Here is a 23,478-nt window from a genome sequence, read left to right on the forward strand (position 1 = left end):
AATAATAATAACAAGAGCAACAAAAGGGAAAATAAATATATAAAAAATTAAAATAAACGAATAAAAATTTCCCATGGAGGCTAAGCATACGTCACCATGTACAAGAACCTGGGTTTGAGCTCCTGCTTCACACTTGCAGAGGGAAAGATTCAGAAGCAGTGAAGCAAGTATGCAGGTATCTCACTTTTTCTCTCCCTCTCTATCTTCTCCAGTTATCTTTTGAATAGGGCTATAGAATACACATACTGGCATTATCCTTTACCTATTTCCAAATTTCAGGGTGGATATTTCAAAATAAAACAAAAATTATCTCCATTACCCCCACTGAATTCACAGAAATGTCTGCTACATTGATTCCTGGTTTGTCTTTATATTGCACAGACTCTGAAGAAGGGCTCCACGGACCAGGAGAAAATTGAATTCTTGAAGGAGGCACATTTGATGAGGTATTCGAGATGCTTAGGCGAAATATTCTGGAGGCTGGGAAGTTGTGCATCAGGCAGAGCTTACCCAGCACCATGTGCAAGGACCTGAGCTCAGGCCCTCAACCTCAAACAGCAGGGCAGAAGCTTTAAGTGCAGCAGCACAATGCTGCAGGTGTTTCTGTCTCTCTGTCTCCTCTCTACTGCATTTCCCTCTAATTTTCACTCTGTATCTATTAAAAAAAAGTTTTAAAAAAAGAAGAAAAATGGGGAGTCGGGCGGTAGCGCAGCGGGTTAAGCACACGTGGCGCAAAGCGCAAGGATGGGTTAGATCCCGGTTTAAGCCTCCAGTTCCCCCACCTACAGGGGAGTTGCTTCACAAGCGGTGAAGCAGGTCTGCAGGTGTCTCTCTGTCTCTCTTCCTCTCTATCTCCCCCTTCTCTCTCTCAATTTCTCTCTGTCTCCATCCAATAACAAATAAATTTAAAAAAAAAAGAAAAATTATTCTCTTAGCAGGGGTCGGAACCTTTGAGATTTAATAATGGATTTTAAACATATAAAGTAAAAGATAAGGCCCCATTGTCATTTAGATGGAAACACACCTGTAGTAACAAGTCAGTCTGCTGGTCATGAAAACTGCTGGAGGACATATTAAAGGAAAACCTGGGACAGTGGGAACCTGAGGGGGCCCCCGAGCTGTTGATTCTTATTAGCTTATTTGCTTTGATATCTTGACAAGCAGTGTATCCAGTGGGTGTGAATGAGCTGTGTCTCTAAAAGAGAAATAATACTATTTCAGGCTTGTGACCATAATATTAATGTTTCCACTTGTTTTCTGGAGAAGGATACTGGTCAGAACTAATTTCTTTTCCCAAACATAAACTGCTTAGTATACATGTTATTTCTTTTCAAAGTCATCCTTTCCTACAATAGTGCAGTGGCCACTAGAGGTTGCAATATTACCTCTTTAAGAACAGCACACAGACCAGTACCTGAAAAAGACTGTGTTCTTATATATGAAGAACAAAGCAAAAAAGCAAAGCAAAACAAAACATCCTAGAGGTTTTTTTTTTTTTTAGCTGAACTTTGGATAAAGTTCTGCCCTGTTCCATAAAGTCTTCTGCTTATATGTTTTACCACCCTCCTGTCATCTCATCTGTATTTTTCCACTTCTTAGCAAGTTTAATCATCCTAACATTCTGAAGCAGCTTGGAGTTTGTCTGCTGAATGAACCCCAGTACATTATCTTGGAACTGATGGAAGGAGGAGATCTTCTTACCTACTTGCGAAAAGCCCGGATGACAAAGGTAGGAAATGGGCCTGCAGTTTAATTGTAATTCAAGTACTCTGCTATTTCCTGCTAACACTCTTTAAATCCAATAGGCTATATTTTGGGAACAGAACAGAAAATGATCAAGCAATTCAAGTAATGCAAATGCATAGCCAGTTATATAATTTATCGTTTCTTTTGCTGAGTGCTTGTTATATGACAGTGAAAGGTGTAGTTCTAGCTTACTAGGATTCTTGTCACATGGAATACAGGTAAATCACTTATAATCAACCACTTAGGCTAACCTATTCGAGTGGAGTAGAGAAATCCAGTTGAGGCATAAAGAAGAGACAGATGTCATTTCCAGTTGAGAAGACTTGGCATGCCTTCATAGAAGTGACCTTCCATGTGGGATATAACCAAGGAGAGGTAGAACAGTCTCTGAACTTGTACCTTCCCATATGAGTCCTGAAAGGCATTGGCCACAGATAGACTCTGGGTTTCTTCCCTTTTTCATTAGTTAATTAGTTAACTTTCTAGAGGCAGAGAGGAATCGAGAGGAAAGGGAGACATAGAGAGGAAGAGAAGCAGAGAGATACCTGCAGCACTGTTTCACTGCTCTTGAAGCCTCCCCCGCCCAGAGCCCTGCTGGTGGGCACTGAGGGCTTTAACCTGAGTCCTTGCACATGGTGACATGTGCACTCATCTGGAATGAGCCTCTAGTCTTGATTAACCAGGTGTGCCACCACCTGGCCCCAAGTGCCTGTTCTATGCCAGCCAGATTACCTATTTTATCTTCAATTCTACAGTTAGTTTTACTATTCTCATTGTATGAACAGAAGACTGCTTAATAAACCGAGTTACCTGAGTAAGTTCACACATCTAGCAAGTAATTGAACTAGATTTCAAGCCTTCGTCTGTCTGATTTGACGTCTGAAATCTTTTCATTAAAAATCCCATATTGTTTCTGCTCACGTATTAGTCTTATTCAGGTGCATTTTGATAGAAAGCATATAAGTTTAGTCCTTTTTCTCTTTCATTAGAAATTTGTAACTGTAGCTGGAAGGTTTTTTTTTACCTTCAATTTTTTAAATATTCATTTTATTTATTTATTTTGGATAGAGGGAAAGAAATCGAAAGGGAAGGGGGAGATAGATAGATGGATGGATAGAGAGAGGGGGGGAGAGAGATCTTCAGCTTCACTGCTTGTGGAGCTTTCCCTATGCAAGTTGATACTAGGGGCTTGGACTGGGTCCTTGAGAAGTGAATTGTGTGTCTTCAAGCAGTTGCACCATCACCTGACCACTAGAAGTTTCTTTCTAAGACATGGTTTTGTGCATATGTGTATGTATATAGTATATTTGATTTATGTACTAGTAAACTTACTTGTATATATATATATTTTTTTTTTTGCAAACTTGAACCATATCTGTAATTTTTCTTTTATTTCTTATAGTTTCATGGTCCTTTACTTACCTTGACTGACCTTGTAGACCTGTGTGTAGACATTTCAAAAGGCTGTGTCTACTTGGAGCAGTTGCACTTCATTCACAGGTACAGTGATATTCTAGACATAAAGATCTTACAGATACTGTACAGTAAACAACTCTGATTTGGATAAAACATGAAGGATAGCTAAACATTTTTCACTCCTTCAAAATGACAATAATTTATGTAAGATGTCCCCTCACCCCAATCTCTTTCCCTTTCTCCCTTCCTTCCTTCTCTCCTTCCTTTCTCTCTCTTTCTCTTCCTTTCCTTCTCCCTCTCTCCCTCTCTTTCTCTCCCTTTCCTTTTTTTTTTTCTTTCCTTCTCTCTCCCTCTTTCCTTCTCTTTCTTACTGACTTACTGGTGTTCCTTGTCTGATTTCTGGAACTCTTCTTCTTATTCCTAAATATAACTTCTGTTATAGGGATCTGGCAGCTCGGAATTGTCTTGTCTCTGTGAAAGATTATAGCAGTCCATCACGGATAGTGAAGATTGGAGATTTTGGACTTGCAAGGGACGTCTACAAAAATGATTATTATAGGAAGAGAGGGGAGGGCCTACTCCCTGTCCGGTGGATGGCTCCAGAAAGTTTGGTGGATGGGATCTTCACTACTCAGTCTGATGTTTGGTGAGTTCAGCAGGGTACAGAGGTATACATGAAGGACCAGTCAATAGCAAAACAGTCTGAGGTCTCATAAGTGCATTCTCCTCCTCCTCCTTTCTCTCCCTCCTTCTTCTCCTCTCCCTGCTCCTCCTCCACTTCCTCCTCCTCCTCCTCCTCCTTTTCTGTGAAAAGCTTAAGATTAGAAAGGACAAGCCAAAGCTGGTAGCCAAAATGGTACTATACCTGGGTCTCACCAGCTTGTACCACTCCCTTCTTTATATTGTTAGTAAATATTAAAAAGGCCCATTTACTTCAAGTATAGTGGTATTCTCCCAAATTGTTGAAGCTATAATTAATAGGAATTGACTTGTGAGTTAATGTACAAGTATATGTCCAAATGCTTATTAAATGGATATGCTTAGTCACTAGTTTATAGGTAAATCTTACATCAGAAATCTCAAGGGGTTGGACTTCTTGTAACTGTGTAAATGGGAATTTTCATTTTTTGTTTGTTTATCCTGATTTTTTTATTATAGCTGCTCAAATTGTACAGATTTGCTCAATAACTTTTTAGCTGGGCTGACCTAGGTCAAAATTGGAGCATGAGATAAGATGGATCCTCAGCGATTCTAGGTTTTATACATGCCATACCTTCCCTTTACATTGACTAGTATTCAAAGTGAAAGAGAGAAGTGTGCAATGCTTTCTTGTCTATTTCTAAATGTATGTACATGTTGATGCTATGCTGTGGATTAGATAATAGAGCTCTGCAAAGCAGTTCCAGTCAGGGAGGAGGAGGAGAGGGGTGTGTGTGTGCGTGTGTTTGTGTGTGCTCTTGCCTCCATGATCTCTTCCTTTCACCTCTGAAGTTAACAGGTAGGTTCTAGTCCTACTTTTATCATGAGATAAATTTGCTTTTAAGTTGCCTATTTCCCTTTTATGGAACCAGTGATACCAATCATAAACTAAACTTTATAACTCCCAGGGATAATTATGTTAAAGAACCACTGTAAACATCATATTTGTAATAAGTATAATTAAAGCAAAGTTTTTAATATCCCTAGGTCTTTTGGAATTCTGACTTGGGAGATTTTAACGCTTGGGCATCAGCCTTATCCAGCTCATTCCAACCTTGATGTATTAAATTATGTGCAAACAGGAGGGAGATTAGAGCCACCAAGAAATTGTCCTGATGACCTGTAAGTTAATTTGTTCACATAAGCACCCCCAAACAAAAACATGTGCACATGCAGTCTTATACTTCACTGGTATAATATTTTAAAACTAACACAGCAGAGGGCTGAGTGATGACACGCTGTTGAACACACGTTACCCTGGTACAAACCCAGGTTTCCACCTGCAGTGGGAAATTTTCATGTGTGGTGAAGCAGTACTGCAGGTCTCTCTCTCTCTCCCTCTCTCTTTCCCCCTCCCTTCTCCATTTCTCCCTGTCTCTATCCAATAAATGAATGATAAATATAAACATTAACACAGGTACTTATGTATTTGTGTAGTTTACATAAAATGTGAATTGATTATGGCACTTATTTTACTAAATGCACAATCATTTCCTTTTATAATTAAGATACTTTGTTTGAAAAACATAATTAGAAGAGCACAATATACTTAAATCTTGGTTATGTGGATTCTAAGAAACAAATAGAAGTCATAAGTGTATTCATACTTACTAATTTATTTTGGAAAATTTGATTTGGCTAATATCCTAATGTATATTAAAGAATTCTGGTATTTGGGTGGTAGCTCAGTGGATTAAGAGCACGTGGCACAAAGCGCAAGGACCGGCGTAAGGATCCTAGTTCGAGCCCCCAACTCCCCACCTGCAGGGGAGTCCCTTCACAGGCTGTAAAGCAAATCTGCAGGTGTCTTTCTCTCTCCCTCTCTGTCTTCCTCTCCTCTCTCCATTTCTCTCTGTCCTATCTAAGAAAAACAACAATAATAACTACAACAATAAAACAACAAGGGCAGCAAAAGGGGAAGTAAATAAAAATTTTAAAAAAGAATTCTACCAAATAGGAATGTATTTAAAAAAATTACTAGTCACTTAATATATATATATATAAATTTTTAAAGGATTTTATTTATTTATGAGAAAGATGGGAGGAGAGAGAAAGCACCAGACATCACTCTGGCACATGTGCTGCTGCCAGGGATCAAACTCGGGACCTCATGCTTGAGAGTCCAAAGGTTTATCACTGCACCACCTCCCAGACTACTTTTAAAAAATTTTTATTACCTTTATTTATTGGATAGAGACAGTCAGAAATTTAGAGGGTAGGGGAGATAGAGAGGGAGAGAGAGAGACACCTGCAGCCCTGCTTCACCACTTGCAAAGCTTTCCTTCTGCAGGTGGGGACCGGGGGGCTTAAACCCGGGTCCTTATGCACTATAACATGTGCACTCAACCAGGTGCATCACCACCCGGTCCCTTTTTTTTTTTTTTTTTTTTTTTTTACCAGCATAATGATCAGCTCTGGTTTATAGTGGTGCAGAGGATTGAACTTGGGACATTGGAGCCTCAGGCATAAGAGTCACTTTGCATAACCATTATGCTGTCTACCCCCACACTAGTGATTGAATATTGATTTACAAATTATAACAGGGGTATAATTCCACATTGTTCCCACTACCAGAGTTTTTTATCCCCATTCCTTCTTCCAAGGTGGCAGATATAGGGTTGACTATTATTTCTGTCTATATTTATATATTTTTTCCTATTTTTCCCCCTATACTCTTGCCTTCTCATCCTTTCTAAGTCACACCTATGACTAGTTCCAAATGTCCTTCCTTTATTCCTCTTCTCTCTCTGGGTCCTGATGGAGTACAGAGCTCTCTGGTCATATTCCCCTATCATTTTTCCCTCTGTGGGAGTATGGACAAAAATTATTTTTAGGGTGCATAGGGTAGGAGTTCTGGCTTCTGTAACTGCTTCTATGCTGGAAATGGGCATTGGCAGGTTCTTCTATACCCCCAAGCCTATTTATATTTTACCCTATTCAGGTAGGGCTCTGGAGAAGTAAGGCTCTAGGACATTTTGGTGAGGTTGTCTGCCCAAGGAAGCCAGGATGAATCATTATAGCATCTGCAACACAGTGGCTGAAAGTCTGTTAGATTTAAGCAGGACAAAATGATTAATGAACTGGAACCAAAAAGTAGGAATAGAGCAGATGAGAATGAGCATATTAGGGTAGAAATAAACTGGGAAGTATGTCTGAAGTATGTTCCATGAGGCCCATGACTTTTATAGTTTTTGCTTGAGTTTGATAGCTAATATGGTGTTGGACAAAAATATTGTCTGGGAAGATGGTGTCAGAGTTGTGAATAGGGCTAGAAAGTTGGATTAGGGCAGAGAGTAGTTCCCAAACTTGAAGAAAATCTATAAATAACTGTTTACCCCATCAATCTGACTCAGGGCCCATATGTATATTCATATTTAGCATAGGAGCCTTAGTAACCTGAGTTCCTGTTGGTCTGAGCAAGCAATTCATGTTCACACCTAGGAACATTCTAGGCTTCACTGATTTCAGGACAAGTCTTCCTCAAGTGACAGTATAGGATGACCCAGCCTCCCTTTAGAGAGTGGGGTAGTTTGTACCATTGCTACTTATAAGGGGGGACAAGTTCCTAGAGTGGCACACAAGAGGGCTTATGATGACATTCCTATGGAAGTAACCAGTGATGGTGGAGAGAGGGATCTATTAGATGTCTAGGCCCATCATATCTATGTGGGAATTTAAGGAATCCTAACTAGGGCCTCAGATGATGGGGTGGTATGGTATTGACCAAAAAGGCCATCATGAAGTGAACCATTCTCTTGCCCTTATCCAGTTTTTGTTGTCCTTGCATTATCTGCCAAGCTTAGATTTCTCCCAGTGTTAAAATATTGAGTGTCATTTGTTATATCTAAACTGGTACTAGATTTATGGGGTCTGTCTTCTTTGGGTCTTTCTACTAGGACCCTAAGCTTATTAGGTCTAAGTCTAATAACAGAGGGCTATTAAGAACTTTTACTATGAGTTATATAATTGTCCCTTGCTTATGAATACATGCACACCTATATCCAGTGCCCTAGGCCCTATCCTGTATCTAGTACCTGTAACTGTTTTGGATAACATGCCATCTAAAATGAAACTACAGATCTCACCAGATCAGAGGAGTTGGGAGGTTGACATCTCAGGCTTGGCATCTCTGGAGACAATCCACAGTAACAAGTCAGTAACAGCATAGTGTGGCCTGACAGCACTGGCAGCGTTGATTTAGTTGAGGTTGACAGAGGCAGTATGACTGTAAGGAACCAGAGAGAAGAAAAATCAAGTGATAGTGGGCATATGCCTAGAGGTTCCAGGACTAGGAGAAATAAAAATCTTAAAGATATTGGGAGCAGTTCTTTGTAGTCTTAGAAAGAACTGCCCCTGCGGCTACAGACAGACTATGACCCACATAGTCAATGACTGCCATCTCTCCAGATTCAAAGGAGGTCTCGAAACTTTACATCAGGCTCAACCTGACGTTGTTGACTGGCTACGGAAGAAGGGCAAATGCTAGAAGAAGAAGAAGAATTTAAAATATCAATAGTTAATGAGTATTACATCCAAGTTAGGTGGGAGTTTGTTTTTTCTTTTCTTTTTAATTTATTTATAAAATGGAAATATTAGCAAGACCATAGGATAAGAGGGGTACAATTACACACAATTCCCACCACCAAAACTCCATATCCTATCCTCTCCCCTGAAAGCTTTCCTATTATTTATCCCTCTGGGAGTATGGATCCAGGGTCACTATGGGATGCAGAAGGTGGAAGGTCTGGCTTCTGTAATTGCTTCTCCACTGAACATAGATGTTGGCAGGTTGATCCATACTCCCAGCCTATCTCTCTCTTTCCCTAGTAAGGCAGGGCTCTGGGGAGGTGGGGCTCTAAGACACACTGGTGAGGTCATCTGCCCAGGAAAGTCAGGTTGGCATCATGGTAGTATTTGGAATCTGGTGGCTGAAAAAGCATTAAGATATAAAGCAGGAGCTTGTTTTTCTTTGAAAATTCAATGGTTAGGTATTACTGTAATATACTTGACCTCACTATACTTTGTTCGCTTTAGGGGTATCTACTAATTATTATATCTTAGATACCAAGAGGGTTTGATCTGTCTGGTCTAAGGTTGTAGGTAATTTAGATATTTAAAAAACTATATATGCAAATTTTTAGGGAATGTATTGTTTACAATTGGATTTACAGTTGAATTGCCTTTGTTGATAAAGCTGATACTGGTATGTAGTTCTACTAAAAATTATGCAGATGATTTATTTATGAATAACACAAGGTGACTAAGCGTTAACAATTCTATTAAATTGATAATAACTTTATAAACCTTAGAAAAACAGGTGATTTTTATCTGAATGTAAAAAACAAGCCAAAATATTTCACTTAGTACTAGCCTACCATTTTGTGAATAACTGTAGCAGACGTTTCAAGTTTGAAACTTAGAGGAGTTTTATCCAAGAAGTTTCTAAATAACTAACAAGTATAAATTCTGTTATGTGCATAGTACTGTGACAAGGACTGTGTGGAATACAGGTGTGTTTAAACCAGGGTGGTGACTTTTTAGCATCTTGTAATGCATTTTTGAAAGAAAGGACATGCACATGAAGCAGCTGGATACCAAGCCAGCCTGTAATAAAGTGCTAAACTGTGTGGTAGAATCAAGTGCAGAAGGAATTAACAGTATGCGGATACACACCATGGTTGTACTGCTTCAACTATGGGGTTATTTAAAGATTTATTCAGACCGGAGCCAAAGCATGATTAAGAACTGGGCACCTTAGTTGGATGTTCTACTGATGAATGTTTTTGTATTATTTAAAACTTCCAGCTAGAAGAAGGAGATTCAAACCACTGCTTGTCTCAGATTGTGCTTTGGTAGCTGTTGGGATACTCATAGAAAAATTAGATACATAGCTACACAAACAGATTTGATGATAGTGTCTAAAAACTGATTCATTCTCTTTATAGGGCAGTTGGAAATATTATATAAACAAATGGTAAGAAATTCTGTAACCTTTGATCTAAAATTTGAGGAACAACTCTAGTACACTTAACAATAAAATTCATTTCACCTTAGTAATTGTCAAATGTCACTGTGTCATATCTGCTATAATTCTACCAGAATATCCAACCAGAAATTTCCCACAGAATTGTCGTTTTGTTGCTAGAGTTTTATTTGCCTTATTTTTCTTCCTAGGACGTAAGATACTTCATCACAATTGTGCAAATGGTTGTTTGTTTGTTTTTTTGTTTGTTTAATAGGCATTGTAAGAATCAATCACTGAGTTATACATTTTAATTGCTGTGTTTATTTTACTTTGGGCAATTAGTTGACAATTAGTCATCCTATTGTCGAACCAAAAAATATAGGAATGTTGAGCTTCACTCTATCCAAAGATGTGAAAAAAATACAATTAGAAAGTACATGGGAGGAGGCTAGGAGGTGGTGTACCTTGTTGAATGCACATGTTACAATGTGCAAAGACCTGGGTTAGAGTCCCTGGTTCTTACCTGCAGGGGGAAAGCTTTGCGAGTATGGTGTTTTAGCTCTGTCTCTCTTCCTCTCTGTCTCTCCCTTCCCTCTCAATTTCTGGCTGTCCTTATCCAATTAATAAATAAAGATAATTTTTTAAAAGTTTAAACAGAAAGGAGATGGGAGAAGAGTGCTAAAAAGTGCATTAAAAATATTCCTGATTATATGCAAAAAAGGGACAATATCCCATACAATTTATTTTGAATAATCCCTTAGTTCTGTAGATGTTGCCCTAAATTTATAAAAGTATGGTTTACTTGAAACATAAATTTCTTGTTTGTGGTTTTGATGTTCATCTGAGCTTCAGCAATTAGAATGTAAACAGTGCTCCTAGCATACTCTCTGAACACTAGGAAGGGTTAAGGATCCTTGGCCAACCAGGAAAACAAGTTTGCTAGGCGATGGAGTGCTCAGTGATGCCATTCAATCTGGCCATGGCCTTAAGTTGTCATGATAAAGATTAACTACTCTTCTTAGAGTACAGAGGGAGCTGATTTTTATTTCAAGCAGGTTTCTGAGATCACAGGCGCAGCTTAGAGGGTTGAAAGTCTGCATGAGCCATGTTGCACGTTCTATTCACTGCCTAAATGCCCAGCACCTGGATGCACTCTGGGTCAGGTGAGCCGTAGATGGCTATCCTGCACTCAGCTATTAATGGAATGTGGGAGTTCAGAGCATTCCTGCCTTTCTTTCCATAGCCTGAGATGTATGCCGAAAGCCCAGTCCTTATTTTTCTCAGCAGCTTTTAGTTTGCACAACAGCCACACCACGCCTGAGAAGAAGTGGGATCAAAGGGCAATTTACTTCCAGTGAGAGCTCTTTGGGGTTCTCTGACAGATGTATCACAATGGCAACTAGAATTACTTGAGAGTCTCAAAAGCAAGAGGCAACAATGTTAGAACTTGGGAGGTTCCATCTTCATTTTACCACCAAAAACGATGGACACTTAGATGTTAATTGAATCTCCCCAGCTTTGGGTAAAATGAACGAGGGTGAGCTTATAACTCTGCGTTTTTGGTGCTTTGTTTGACTACCTATAGAAATTCATTCCCTTAATACTAAGTGATTCCAGGGAGTTTTCATCTGCTGAATTTCAATTGTTTCATTCATCCAAGGACTTTAAAACATTGATGGTGACTAAACATTGACATGGTTACTGAATCTTACCCTGTTTTGAAGAAATGTGAGGCAAAGAGGAGTAAAAGTTTGGCAGAAATCAATGGAGAATTTTTTTTTTCATTTTCTTGGGGGATTATGGTTTATAGTACAGTTGTTGACACCTGGGTCATCAGTACTCCAAGGCCTGTTCTCTCTCTCTCTCTCTCTCTCTATATATATATATATATATATAATATATATATATATATTATATATATATATATATATTGCATAGAAACAGAGAGAAATTGAGAGTGGAAGGAGAGGTAGAGAGGGAGAAAGTCAGAAAGATATCTGCAGCTCTACTTCACCACTCGTGAAGCTTTCCCCTGCAGGTGGGGACCAGGGTCTTGAACCTGGGTCCTTGTGCACTGTAATGTGAGCACTTAACCAGATGTGCCACCGCCTGCCCTGCTCCAAGGCCTTTTTCTCACTCCCAGTTCTTTCCTCCTATTATGCCTTGCCCAGTCCAGGTTTTGCTGTTTTCCTTTTCTGGTCTTGTGTCTTAGTTTTTTTTTTTTTTTTTTTTTTAATTGAGGAAATATAGTTTTACAAGACTATTAAGGGGCTGGGTGGTGGTGCACCTGACTGAATGCACGTTACAATGTGCAAGGACCCAGGTTCGATCCCCCAGACCCCCACTGCAGGGGGAAAACTTTGCAAGTGGTGAAGCAGGGCTATAGGTATCTCTCTTTCTCTCTCTCCACCCTCTCAATTTCTGGCTTTCTCTATCCAATAAAGATAATAATAATATACATGTATTCTATCAATGTTTTAAGGGTATGATCTCACACTATCTCAGATGCCAATCAAAATGCCAACTCCCTCCACCATAGGACATTGAGTCCCCTCTCCACTTTCAGTCCCTGCCAGTCCTCCCTTAGTAACCACCACAGATCTATAAAGGTGGACAGAGGTTTACTTAAATATCATGGCAGTGTCTTTGTCTTCTTTCTTATATCCCACATTTAAATGAGCTAATATTTATTGTTAGCATTTATTTTTCTCCTGACGTATTTCACTTGGCCTGATCCCCTCTAGTTCCACCCACATTTCAGTGAAAGACAAAATTTGATGTTTTCTTATAGCTGAGTCATATTCCACAGTGGATATAAACCACAATTTATTTATCCACTTGTCTGTTGAACAGTTGAGTAGTTTTAAAATCTTGGCTGTTTTAAGTAGTTCTGCAGTGAGTGAAAGTGTGCACATATCTTTCTGAACAAGTCTTTAGTGATTTGTGGGTGGATACCTAGGAGTGAAATTGCTGGTTCATACAGAAAATCTATTTTAATTTTTTTTTTTAGAAATCTCCATTCCATTTTCTATAGATGATGGATCAGTTCTTATTTTTCCACAAGTAGAAGGTTTCCCTTTTCTCTACATTCTCACCAGCATTTGTTGTTTATGGTCTCTTAAAAATTAAAAAAAAAAAAAAAGATTATCTGACTGGAGAGATAGCATAGCATAATACAAACAAAACAAAATTAAATTAAAAAGAAAAACTTTTTTGCCTGAAATCCCAAGTTCAATCCCCAGCACCACCATAAATCAGAGGTGAACAGTGTTTTGGTAGAAAACAAGACAAGGGACCAGGTGGTAGCACACCTAGTTAAGTACATGTATTACCAAGCACAAGTACCCAAGTTCAAGGCCCTGGTCCTCACCTGCAGGGGGAAAGCTTCCCGAGTGGTGAAGCAGGGCTGCAGGTGTCCCTCTGTTTCTTTCCCTTTCTACCTACCTTCCCTCTCAAGTCCTCACTGTTCTGTCAAATAAATTAAAGACAAAACAAATAAAAACTATTTATTTGGTTAGTTTATGAAGATGAATAGGATGATAAGAACACAGCACTGTTCATCTTTACATACATAGTGCTATGGATAGAAGCTGGGGCTTCAGGTGTGCTGGTCTTGTTCTGACTGACCACTGGGTGACTTTTATGGTTCGTTGTTGTTAAAATTTCGGATGGCTCCGGCTGGGCGGGTCTAGCTTCACGGTGGTGAACAGAGACGCGGAGACAACGGCTGGGCAGGGAAGCTGTATTTCTTTATTCAGGAACAACGATTCATAAACTAAGACAAACTAATCACCAAACAGAACTCTGCTGTCTCTTTGCGGCGGCGCAAGCACTCTCTCTCTTACTCTGGAACTCAGGAACCCAGGAACTCTGTCTCTCTGGCACTCTCTCTTACTCTGTAACCCTGAAACTCTCGAACTCAGGAACTCTCGAACTCTCTCACTCTAGAACTCTCGGACTCAGGAACCCTCTGAAACTCTGGCACACTGGAACTCTCTCTTACCCTGTAACCCTGAAACTCTCGAACTCAGGAACTCAGGAACTCTGGCACTCTCGAACTCAGGAACACTCTCCCGGGGTTCCTTGGGGCGGGGCCAAGCAGGCACGCAAAATTAATAGGACTGATCCAATTCTCTTGGCGGGGGAGGGCTAGAAAAAACCAATGTAAAGCATACGACGACAGTTCGTGTCTGGCCTTTTTGCTATAAACTATTCTCATAGGTCTGAGATGATATCTTCATACTATCTTGATTTGCATTTCTCTGCTAAAAAGTGATGACAAATATTTTTTTCACGTGACTATTAACCATCTGTGTGTCCTCTTTGGGTATATATCTATTCTGCTCTTCTCAGTTTTTTGATGAGGTTATGAATTTTGTTTGTGATTGAGATTTGTAACTTTTCGTGTCTTTAAAAGGCCTCTATCAGATGTATCTTGTATAAATGGTTTCTCATTTCTAGGTTTTCCTTTTTTTCCTTTTTCTGCCTTCTGGTTATTGCTGGGGCTGGTGCCTGCACCATGAATCCACTGCTCCTAGAGGCCATTTTTTTTCCGTTTTTGTTGCCCTTGTCTTTATTGACCTTGTTGTTGTTATTGTTGTTATTGCTGTTGTTGGATAGGACAGAGAGAAATTGAGAGAGAAGGGGAAGACAGAGAAGAGAGAGAAAGACAGACACTTGCAGACTTGCTTCACAACTTGTGAGGTGACCCCCCTGCAGGTGGGGAGCGCGGGGCTTGAACCAGGATCCTTACGCCAGTCTGTGTGCTTTGCCATGTGTGCTTAACCCGGCCCCCTTTAGGTTTTTTTTTTTTTAATATTTATTTTATTTATTTATTCCCTTTTGTTGCCCTTATTGTTTTATTGTTGTAGTTATTATTGTTGTTGTCGTTGTTGGATAGGACAGAGAGAAATGGAGGGAGGAGGGGAAGACAGAGAGGAGGAGAGAAAGATAGACACCTGCAGACCTGCTTCACCACCTGTGAAGCGACTCCCCTGCAGGTGGGGAGCTGGGGTTCGAACCAGGATCCTTATGCCAGTCCTTGTGCTTTGTGCCACCTGCGCTTAACCCGCTGCGCTACAGCCCGACTCCCTAGGTTTTCTTTTTATCTTGAGATAGTTTCTTTCACTGTGCCAAAGCTTTTTGTTTGATTTAATTTACTTATTTTTCATTAGAGTTACCTTTGGATTTGAGGTTCTGAATATTTCTTTCAAACCACCAGATGCTACTATGATGCCAACTGGACTTCCCTGGACAGATGACCCCACCAATGTGTCCTGGAGCTCCATTCCCTCAGAGCCCTACCCCACTAGGGAAAGAGAGAGACAGGCTGGGAGTATGGATCGACCTGTCAACGCCCATGTTCAGCAGGGAAGCAACTACAGAAGCCAGACCTTCCACCTTCTGTACCCCATAATGACCCTGGGTCCATACTCTCTGATGGTTAAAGAATAGGAAAGCTATCAGGGGAGGGGATAAGATATCTTTCCCATAAATGAATAAATAAATTACTAAATAAATAAATAAAAAGAAATTTAAAAATATATTGTTTATTTTTTTCATTGCTTTACTTTCTAGTTTCAGCTCTAGTAGCCCAGTCGTTGGTCCATTTTTAAGTTAATTTTAGGCCATGCATGGTGTGAGACAGTGATCCAGGGACATACTTTTGCATGTGGCTGTCCAGTTTTCTCAGTTCCAGTTACTGAAGAGAATTTCTTTTATTCATTTTATGCTCTTAACTCATTTGTCATAGATTAACTGCCCAGCTATATGAGCTTTTATTTCTGAACTCTCATTTCCATTTCAGTGATCTATGTGTCTACTCTTTTTACAATAGCATACTGTTTTGATTAGTATAATTTGATAGTACAGCTTGAAGTTAGTAAATATTATTTCATTCATAATTCATTTTTTTCTCATGATTTCCCTGGATATTTGAGGTATGGTGTGGTTCCAAACAAATTTCAGTAATGTTTTATTCTATTTCCTTAAACAATGTCATTGAAATTGTTGTACTGATTGCATTGAATATGTATAATGCTTTGGGTAGGACAGTCATTTTAATTATGTTAGCCCTACCAAACCACAAACATGGGATACCTTTCCATTTCTTTGTGTCTTCTACTTCTCTGTTACAGTGATTTATGTTTGGTGCACAGGTCTTTCACTTCCTTTCTTAAATGTATTTCTAGTTGTGTAATTCTTTTAGCTACAATTGCAAATGGGATTGTCTTCCTGATTTTCTTCTCTTTTAGTTGCCTATAGGAATGCCTCAGATTTTTTTATGTTGAATTTTTTATTTAGTCTTTCACTCTACTGCAACAATTTATCATTTATAAAAAGAATTGAGTGAAATCCTTTGGATAAGCCATGCATACTATTATGTTAGCTGAAGGAACAGAAGTGGAGGCCTTTGATCTTTTTTTCTTCACTAATTGCTATGACTAGGATTTCTAATACTATGCTAATAATAATAGTGAAATTGGACATCCTTGTCTTGTTCTTGATCTTAGAGGAAAAGTTGTTAGTTTTCCACCATTGTGTTTGAATGGAGGGATTGGAACTTGAACACTTATCTCAATGAGATAATGATACTGAGTGAGTATACCCATCTCACTCTAATAATAATTTCTGTTTTTAGAAGACTGTATTTTTTGTGGGCATGTGTTTGCTTGTGAAATGGTTGGTCGGATTTCTTCTCCTTAGGTTCTTGGGTTAATGGGAAAAACTACAAGATTCTTCACAGTCAAATTTTTTTTTACAAACATAAATTTTATAGGGTCATCATAGCTGACCTCTTAATCTTTTCTTTTATGCCTCAAATTTGTTAATTTTCTTCCAGGGAAGTTAATCTTATATATATATTTTTAAGATAGAGTGAGATAATTTCTTTCTTTCTTTATTTTCCTTTTTGTTGCCCTTGTCATTTTTTTTATTGTTGTTGTAGCTATTATTGTTATTGATGTCATCATTGTTAGATAGGACAGAGAGAAATGGAGAGAAGAGGGGAAGACAGAGAGGGGGAGAGAAAGACAGACACCTGCAGACCTGCTTCACTGCTTGTGAAGCGACTCCCCTGCAGGTGGGGAGCCAGGGGCTCGAACCAGGATCCTAACACCTGTCCTTGAGCTTTGCGCCACGTGTGCTTAACTCCCTGCACTACCACTGACTCCCTATCTTATATTTTCTTATACATATAAATATAAAATATTTTTAATTTCAACTTCTTCAATACATTTTTTTTTTAATCAGAGCACTCCAACTCTGGCATATGGTGGTGTCGGGGATTGAACGTGGGATTTTAGAGCCTCAGGCATGACAGACTCTTAGCATAGCCATTATGCTATCTCCCCCATCCTTCAGTACATTTTATATCTATTAGTTCTATATATTAAATGTTTATAGTTATCTTTATACACTTAATAGGATTAATGACTTAAAACAATGTCAACTTTACTAAAGAATGTTGCTATCTAATAAAAATAGTAGTATTGTAAGCTATTGTTAAAGGAAAAAACAAAACTTGAGTTCTGGTTTACTTATATTAATTAGCGAACACTAGGAATACTCGAAATTTTCCTCCTAAAATGACCTGGCTTGAGTTATCTGCAACATTTACTGAAAGATATCTAATAACCATTTACTTTCATGTCTTTACTGGCAAACTTAGGTGGAATTTAATGACCCATTGCTGGGCTCAAGAACCTGACCAAAGGCCGACTTTCCATAGAATTCAAGACCAGCTTCAGCTATTCAGAAATGTTTCCTTAAATAGCCTGTCTCAAAGCAGACAAGAAGAAAGTATCACTGGAGTGATAAATGAAGGCTTTGAAGGTAAGTTTGATTCTTCTTCAGAATTTTCTGTTTTTCTATCCACTATGAACTGAAAAAATTTAAATGAGAAAGACACAGAGATATTTTATATTCACTTTTTTAAAATTCTGTTAGTGACTTAATATTGATTTACAAAATTATAAAATAACAGCTATAATTTCCCACCATTTCCACCATCAGAGTGACACAGAAGATAGTTTATAGTGAATTAGAAGAAGTATCTGGCACCACAGAATCATGATGAGTATTCATAGTACTGTTGAAATTAGCTTGTATTACACACTAAATATTGAAAAAATAATGATATGACTCCATTTATGACTCTACTTATATTTAAAAACTGTTTTATTGGTGATTTAGCAGTAACTTACAAGTTTATACAATAACAGGGGTATAATTCCACACTACTTCCGCTGCCAAAGGTCTGTGTCTCCCCCTTCAAAATGGTAACCACCATAGCTTTCCCAAGACCAAAGTTATGAGTTGACTTTATATATTTTTCATTTTTTTCTAGTTCTTGTGTTTCATTTCTCTATATTCCACTTATGAGTGAAATTGTCCCGTAATTATCCTTCCCTTCCTCCTTTAGCCCCTCCCTCTTTTCTTTCCTCCCTTCCTTCCCTCCCTCCCTAATCATAATCACTGTCACTCCCATCCGCTTAGTCACAAAGGACACATTACACTTGCACATACCACCTACATTCATAGTCTAAGGTAATAGGGAAAGAATGAACATGTTATAGTATATTTTAAGGAAGTCTGTTCTCTTCCATCCTACACACCAGCTTGGACCTCAAATGTAGAGCTGAGTTATAGACTCTCGGTTTAGGGAACACTATTAACATTGGTTTGTATAGAACTTCTTTTCCATTTTTCTCGAGTTTTGTCTAATTACCTTGATATTTGTATTTTTCTCATGATATACTTCCTCTCTCTTCTGCCAGGCAACCATATTTTCTTTCATATTCTTTCTTCTTATTGTTATTTTTTAAAAAAAATTACTTGTTATTAATAATATGTTACAAGATTGTAAGGTTTCAGTGTACAGCTCTATACCACACCTACCACCAAAGTTTTGTATTCTCACCTTCTCAGCTCCCAAAGATCATCACCATAGTTCTCACAAGCCTTAGAAAGAAGGTTGCTTCTTTTTTTTTCAAGTTCATGTGTATCTGATCTCAAGATTCCACCTATGAGTGGAATCATCCAGTAGTTGTCTTTCATCTCTTTCCTCATTTCACTAACTAAAATAATCTCCAGTTCCAACCACTTTGTCCCAAAGGACACAATATCACCTGTTTTGATTGTAGAGTAGTATTCCATGAAAAATATATTCTATAACTTCTTTTTTTTATATTTTATTTTATTTATTTATTCCCTTCTGTTGCCCTTGTTGTTTTATTGTTGTAGTTATTATTGTTGTTGTTGTCGTTGTTGGATAGGACAGAGAGAAATGGAGAGAGGAGGGGAAGACAGAGAGGAGGAGAGAAAGATAGACACCTGCAGACCTGCTTCACCGCCTGTGAAGCGACTCCCCTGCAGGTAGGGAGCCGGGGTTCGAACCGGGATCCTTATGCCGGTCCTTGTGCTTTGCGCCACCTGCGCTTAACCTGCTGTGCTACAGCCCGACTCCCTTCTATAACTTCTTTATCCTGTCATCTGTCGATGAGCATTTAAGCTGCTTCCACTCCTTGGCTATTGTGAATAATGGAGCTATGAACATAGAGGTGCATATAATCCCTTCAAATTAGTGTTTGAGTATCTGTTAGATAAGTGCCTAAGAGTGGTATTGCTGCGTTATAAGGTAATTGCATTTTTATTTGTTTTAAGATTGTCCATACAGTTTCCCAAAGGAACTGTGACAGCTTGCATTTCCACAGTATAGCAGAGTTCCTTTTTCTCCACAACCTCTCCAACATCTGTCATTTCCTGGTTTGTTGATGTAAGCCATTTTCTTGGGTGTGAGATTGTATCTCAGTGTAGTGGTTTTTTGTTTGTTTGGCATTTAAAAATTTTTTATTTATAACATGGAAATATTGGCAAGACTATAAGATAGGATGGGTACAATTCCACCACGAGAACTCTGTATCCAATCCCCTCCCTTGATAGCTTCTCTATTTATCCCTCTGGGAGTATGGACCCAGAATCATTATGGGGTGCAGAAGGTGGAAGGTCTGACTTCTGTAATTGCTTTTCTGCTGGACATGGGCGTTGACTAGGAACATTCTAGGCTACACTAATTTCAGGATCTATCTTCCTCAGGTGGTAGGTAAAGTATGTTATCCAACCTCCCTTTGGAGAATGGAACATTTCCTACCACTGTGGATTCACACTGAGGGCAAGGTCCTATAGAGGCCCACAGAGGGGTCCATCATGTTGTTCCTGATGGAGATGACCAGTCAGAGTGGTGAGAGGGATCTGTTAGAGGTGTAGGCCTATGTCTGTGTGGGAATCCCAGGACTCCCTGAGTAGGACCCCAGGTGATGGGGTGGCCTGGTAGTAACTAGAGTCATAATTAAAGTATGCCGATTTCTTGCCCTTATTCAGCTTTTGTAGTCCTTACTTTGTCTGACAAGGTTAGTTTTGGAGTGAATGAGGGACTTGTAATAGGAGGTAGGTGAGGAGGGTCTAAGTAGAAACTGTTTCATTAGGTACTTTAAGATGTCTTTTTAGGTCTTTCTACTTGCTTGCTTCATTTATTGACTCACTGCAAACTATCGTGCCCTTTTGCATTAAGGTATATATGTTTTCCCCTAACTTATGGGTACATGTGTACATATGCCCTATCTCATGAACCCTGGTCTATATTTAGGTTTTGAGGTTTTGTTAAGAAGTGTGCCACCCGAAATGGAATTAAGGAGTCCTATGATCTAGGAATGGCCTCACCAGACTAATGAAGCTGAAGGGTTGACATTCCACGCCTGATGTCTCTGGACACAGTCCAAAGTGTAACATGCTGAATTGGTACTGGTTGCATTGCTTAGGTTGGGATCAGCAGATGCAATATCAATTGATATGAATTGAAAGAAGCATGCAGGAAAGTGTGTCCTTTTTCCAACTATGACACCATCTCCCCAGACTATAGACTATATATCTGGGTCCACCTACCTATTAGCTGTCAGTCTCAGGAAAACACTAGTAAAGTCACGGGCCCCTTGGAATATACCTAAAATAGACCTACTAGCCTTTTCCAAAATGGAGACCCCAATTTTTCATCTGTAATATTCTTGCCTTTAGGTTCATGATTAGTCAACAATTTGTTCTGCTTTATATCTTAACTCTTTTTCAGCCACCAGGTTCCAGATGCTACCATGATAACAACCTGATTTCCCTGGGCAGACAACCCCACCAATGTGTCCTGGAGCCCCACCTCCTCAGATCTTACCCCACTAGGGAAAGAGAGAGACAGGCTGGGAGTATGGATTGACCTGCCATTGCCCATGTCCAGCAGAGAAGCAATTACAGAAGTTAGACCTTCCACCTTCTGCACCCCATAATGACCCTGGGTCCACACTCCCAGAGGGGTAAAGAATAGGAAAGCTATCCAGGGAGTGGATAGGATACGGAATTGTGTGGAATTGTGTGGAGTTGTACCTCTCCTATCTTATAGTTTTGTCAATATTTCTGTTTTATAAATAAAAAAAAAGAAATGAAAAGAGACATTGACATCTTTAAAATTTTTGATAATTGATGTGATGGAAGAAAAAGGGCAAAGAAGAAAAGAAAAATAGAATGAAGGGCAGAGTTTGAATATTTCCAAAGGTCAGAAATCGTGGAATAGTCGGGGGTTGCGCAAAAAATCATGGAATAATCCCCTTCAAGGAAAACTTAAACTTTACATTTCAAATAAAAGTGAATGTGTTTAATAATAATTTGTTCATTTGCAGACTGGTGGGCACATTTAATAAAGCTGTAAAATATCTGTTTTCTTTACTATTGCTAGAGATATGTAATAAGATTTAAAAAAAATCATTGTATGGATTTTTGGGGAGGAAAAATATAAAGAGCATCAGGATTTAGGAAGCAGTGATACCATGCATATTTTATGGTCCTACTAACCTAATGAAGTAGAGACAGGATAGAAAGATTAGTAACGTATCTGGGCACCTAGTAAAAATAGCCCAGTGACTTCATCAAACATTTGTGTAAACAATCACCTCATCAGTCCCAGAGAGTTCTACAGGAAACAAATCTAAATGTTCCTCTGCTGTTCTAAACATAGTCAGTCAACCAGTCTGCGTCTCATCTGCAAATACTCTGTGTTACTTGAAGTCTTTACTTATTAAAAAAAAAAAAATTCTTCTTTTAAAGGGAGGATTGCTGAGTTCATGCTGGCTGTGTTCAGAATCTCTGTTTTATAGTTTCACTTATAGTCCTTTTATTCAGTTTTCAAGCATAAATAAACTAGACACTTCCTCTGTTATCTCTCATATGTTCTTCATCCAATAATATGTGCTAATTAATGAGAGCTTGTCAGGATCAAGTTACAAAATATTGCTTCAAGTATTATGAACTGATGAAGGAGTTGAGTTAATTTTTCCTTGATATATCAAAGCACCAGAATTGGTTAAAAAAAAGATCTATAGGTACAAAGTTTTTTTTTTTTCAACATTTGAATCTCAAATAATTGAACAACTAGAAAAGATAAAACCACATTTTGTTGGAAATGTAATTGATAAAAGGCGTAAAAGTCAGCTAGGCTTATATTATAGCTTTACATATTTGTTAAAACTTTATTTATTTATTTATTTATTTCAGAGCACTGCTCAGTTCTGGCTATTGGTGATGATGTGGGTTGAACATGGGATTTTTGGAGTCTCAGGCATGAAAGTCTTTTGGTATAACTACTACACTATATCCCCAGCCCAGTTTAGTTTTTTGTTTTTTTTTTTAAGCCCTTCAGGGATAGTTTTAATTATATGGATCACAGGACTGTATAAACTTAAAAATATTATTTCTTCCTAGCACTTTATGATCCTTTCACTACTTTTGTTATGACTAGTGAACTATTCTTATGAGTTTCTTTTTTATATATATTTACTTATTTTCCCTTTTATTGCTTTTGTTTTTTAATTGTGGTTGTAGTTATTATTGTTGTTGTTATTGATGTTGTCGTTGTTGGATAGGAGAGAGAGAAATGGAGAGAGGAGGGGAAAACAGAGAGGGGCAGAGGAAAATAGACACCTGCAGACCTGCTTCACCTCCTGTGAAGTGGCTCCCCTGCAGATGGGGAACTGGGGCTCAAACTAGGATTATTATGTTGGTCCTTGGGCTTCATGCCATGTGTGCTTAACCCACTGCACTACCACCTGACTCCCTCTTACGAGTGTCTTATGGCCACTAAGTATGTATATATTAACAATGATTTTAAGAGTAGGACCCTTCCTAGGAATTCAGAAATTAGGCGCCGATCTACCTTGGTATTTAATACAATTATTTCTGTGGAGGGAGGTAATTTATAACACTGTCTATTTGTGTGGTTTATAATTTACTGTGATGATATCTGACCAATGGTGGTGAAGAAGAGATGGAGTCAAAGGGCCTTGTAACCCCAAGCTCTGCCATTTTTCTCTTCAGCAGTTGGAAAGGGTCTCAAATATAAATGTTACTTTAGTAAGAGAGACAGAAGAGTGATTTGTAATGAACTCTATGTAAATCAACTAAATTCCATCAGGAAAAAAAGTTCAGTACTTCCTTCATATTTAAATTTAAATTCATTCCAAATAATCCCAACCTGGGGATTAGGTACAGAGGGTTGATAGCCCAATCAGTAGCAGCTCTTGTTTGGATGTTCTAATGCTGGAAGGATGATGTGGAGA

General features: G+C 38.7%; 1 protein-coding gene across 1 annotated transcript in view; it reads left to right on the forward strand.

Moving 5' to 3' along the window:
• The window catches only part of ROS1 (ROS proto-oncogene 1, receptor tyrosine kinase), a 140,672-nt gene that overhangs the window by 111,731 nt on the left and 5,463 nt on the right, over positions 1 to 23,478 (forward strand). Inside the window, exons 38-43 of the mRNA XM_060190561.1 lie at positions 382 to 446; positions 1,600 to 1,729; positions 3,149 to 3,246; positions 3,605 to 3,808; positions 4,849 to 4,983; positions 17,496 to 17,659. Of these exons, the coding sequence (XP_060046544.1) occupies positions 382 to 446; positions 1,600 to 1,729; positions 3,149 to 3,246; positions 3,605 to 3,808; positions 4,849 to 4,983; positions 17,496 to 17,659 (796 nt within the window). The remainder of the gene's footprint in view (positions 1 to 381; positions 447 to 1,599; positions 1,730 to 3,148; positions 3,247 to 3,604; positions 3,809 to 4,848; positions 4,984 to 17,495; positions 17,660 to 23,478) is intronic.

This window comes from Erinaceus europaeus, chromosome 4 (assembly GCF_950295315.1).
Source record: "Erinaceus europaeus chromosome 4, mEriEur2.1, whole genome shotgun sequence".
Lineage (NCBI taxonomy): Eukaryota > Metazoa > Chordata > Mammalia > Eulipotyphla > Erinaceidae > Erinaceus > Erinaceus europaeus.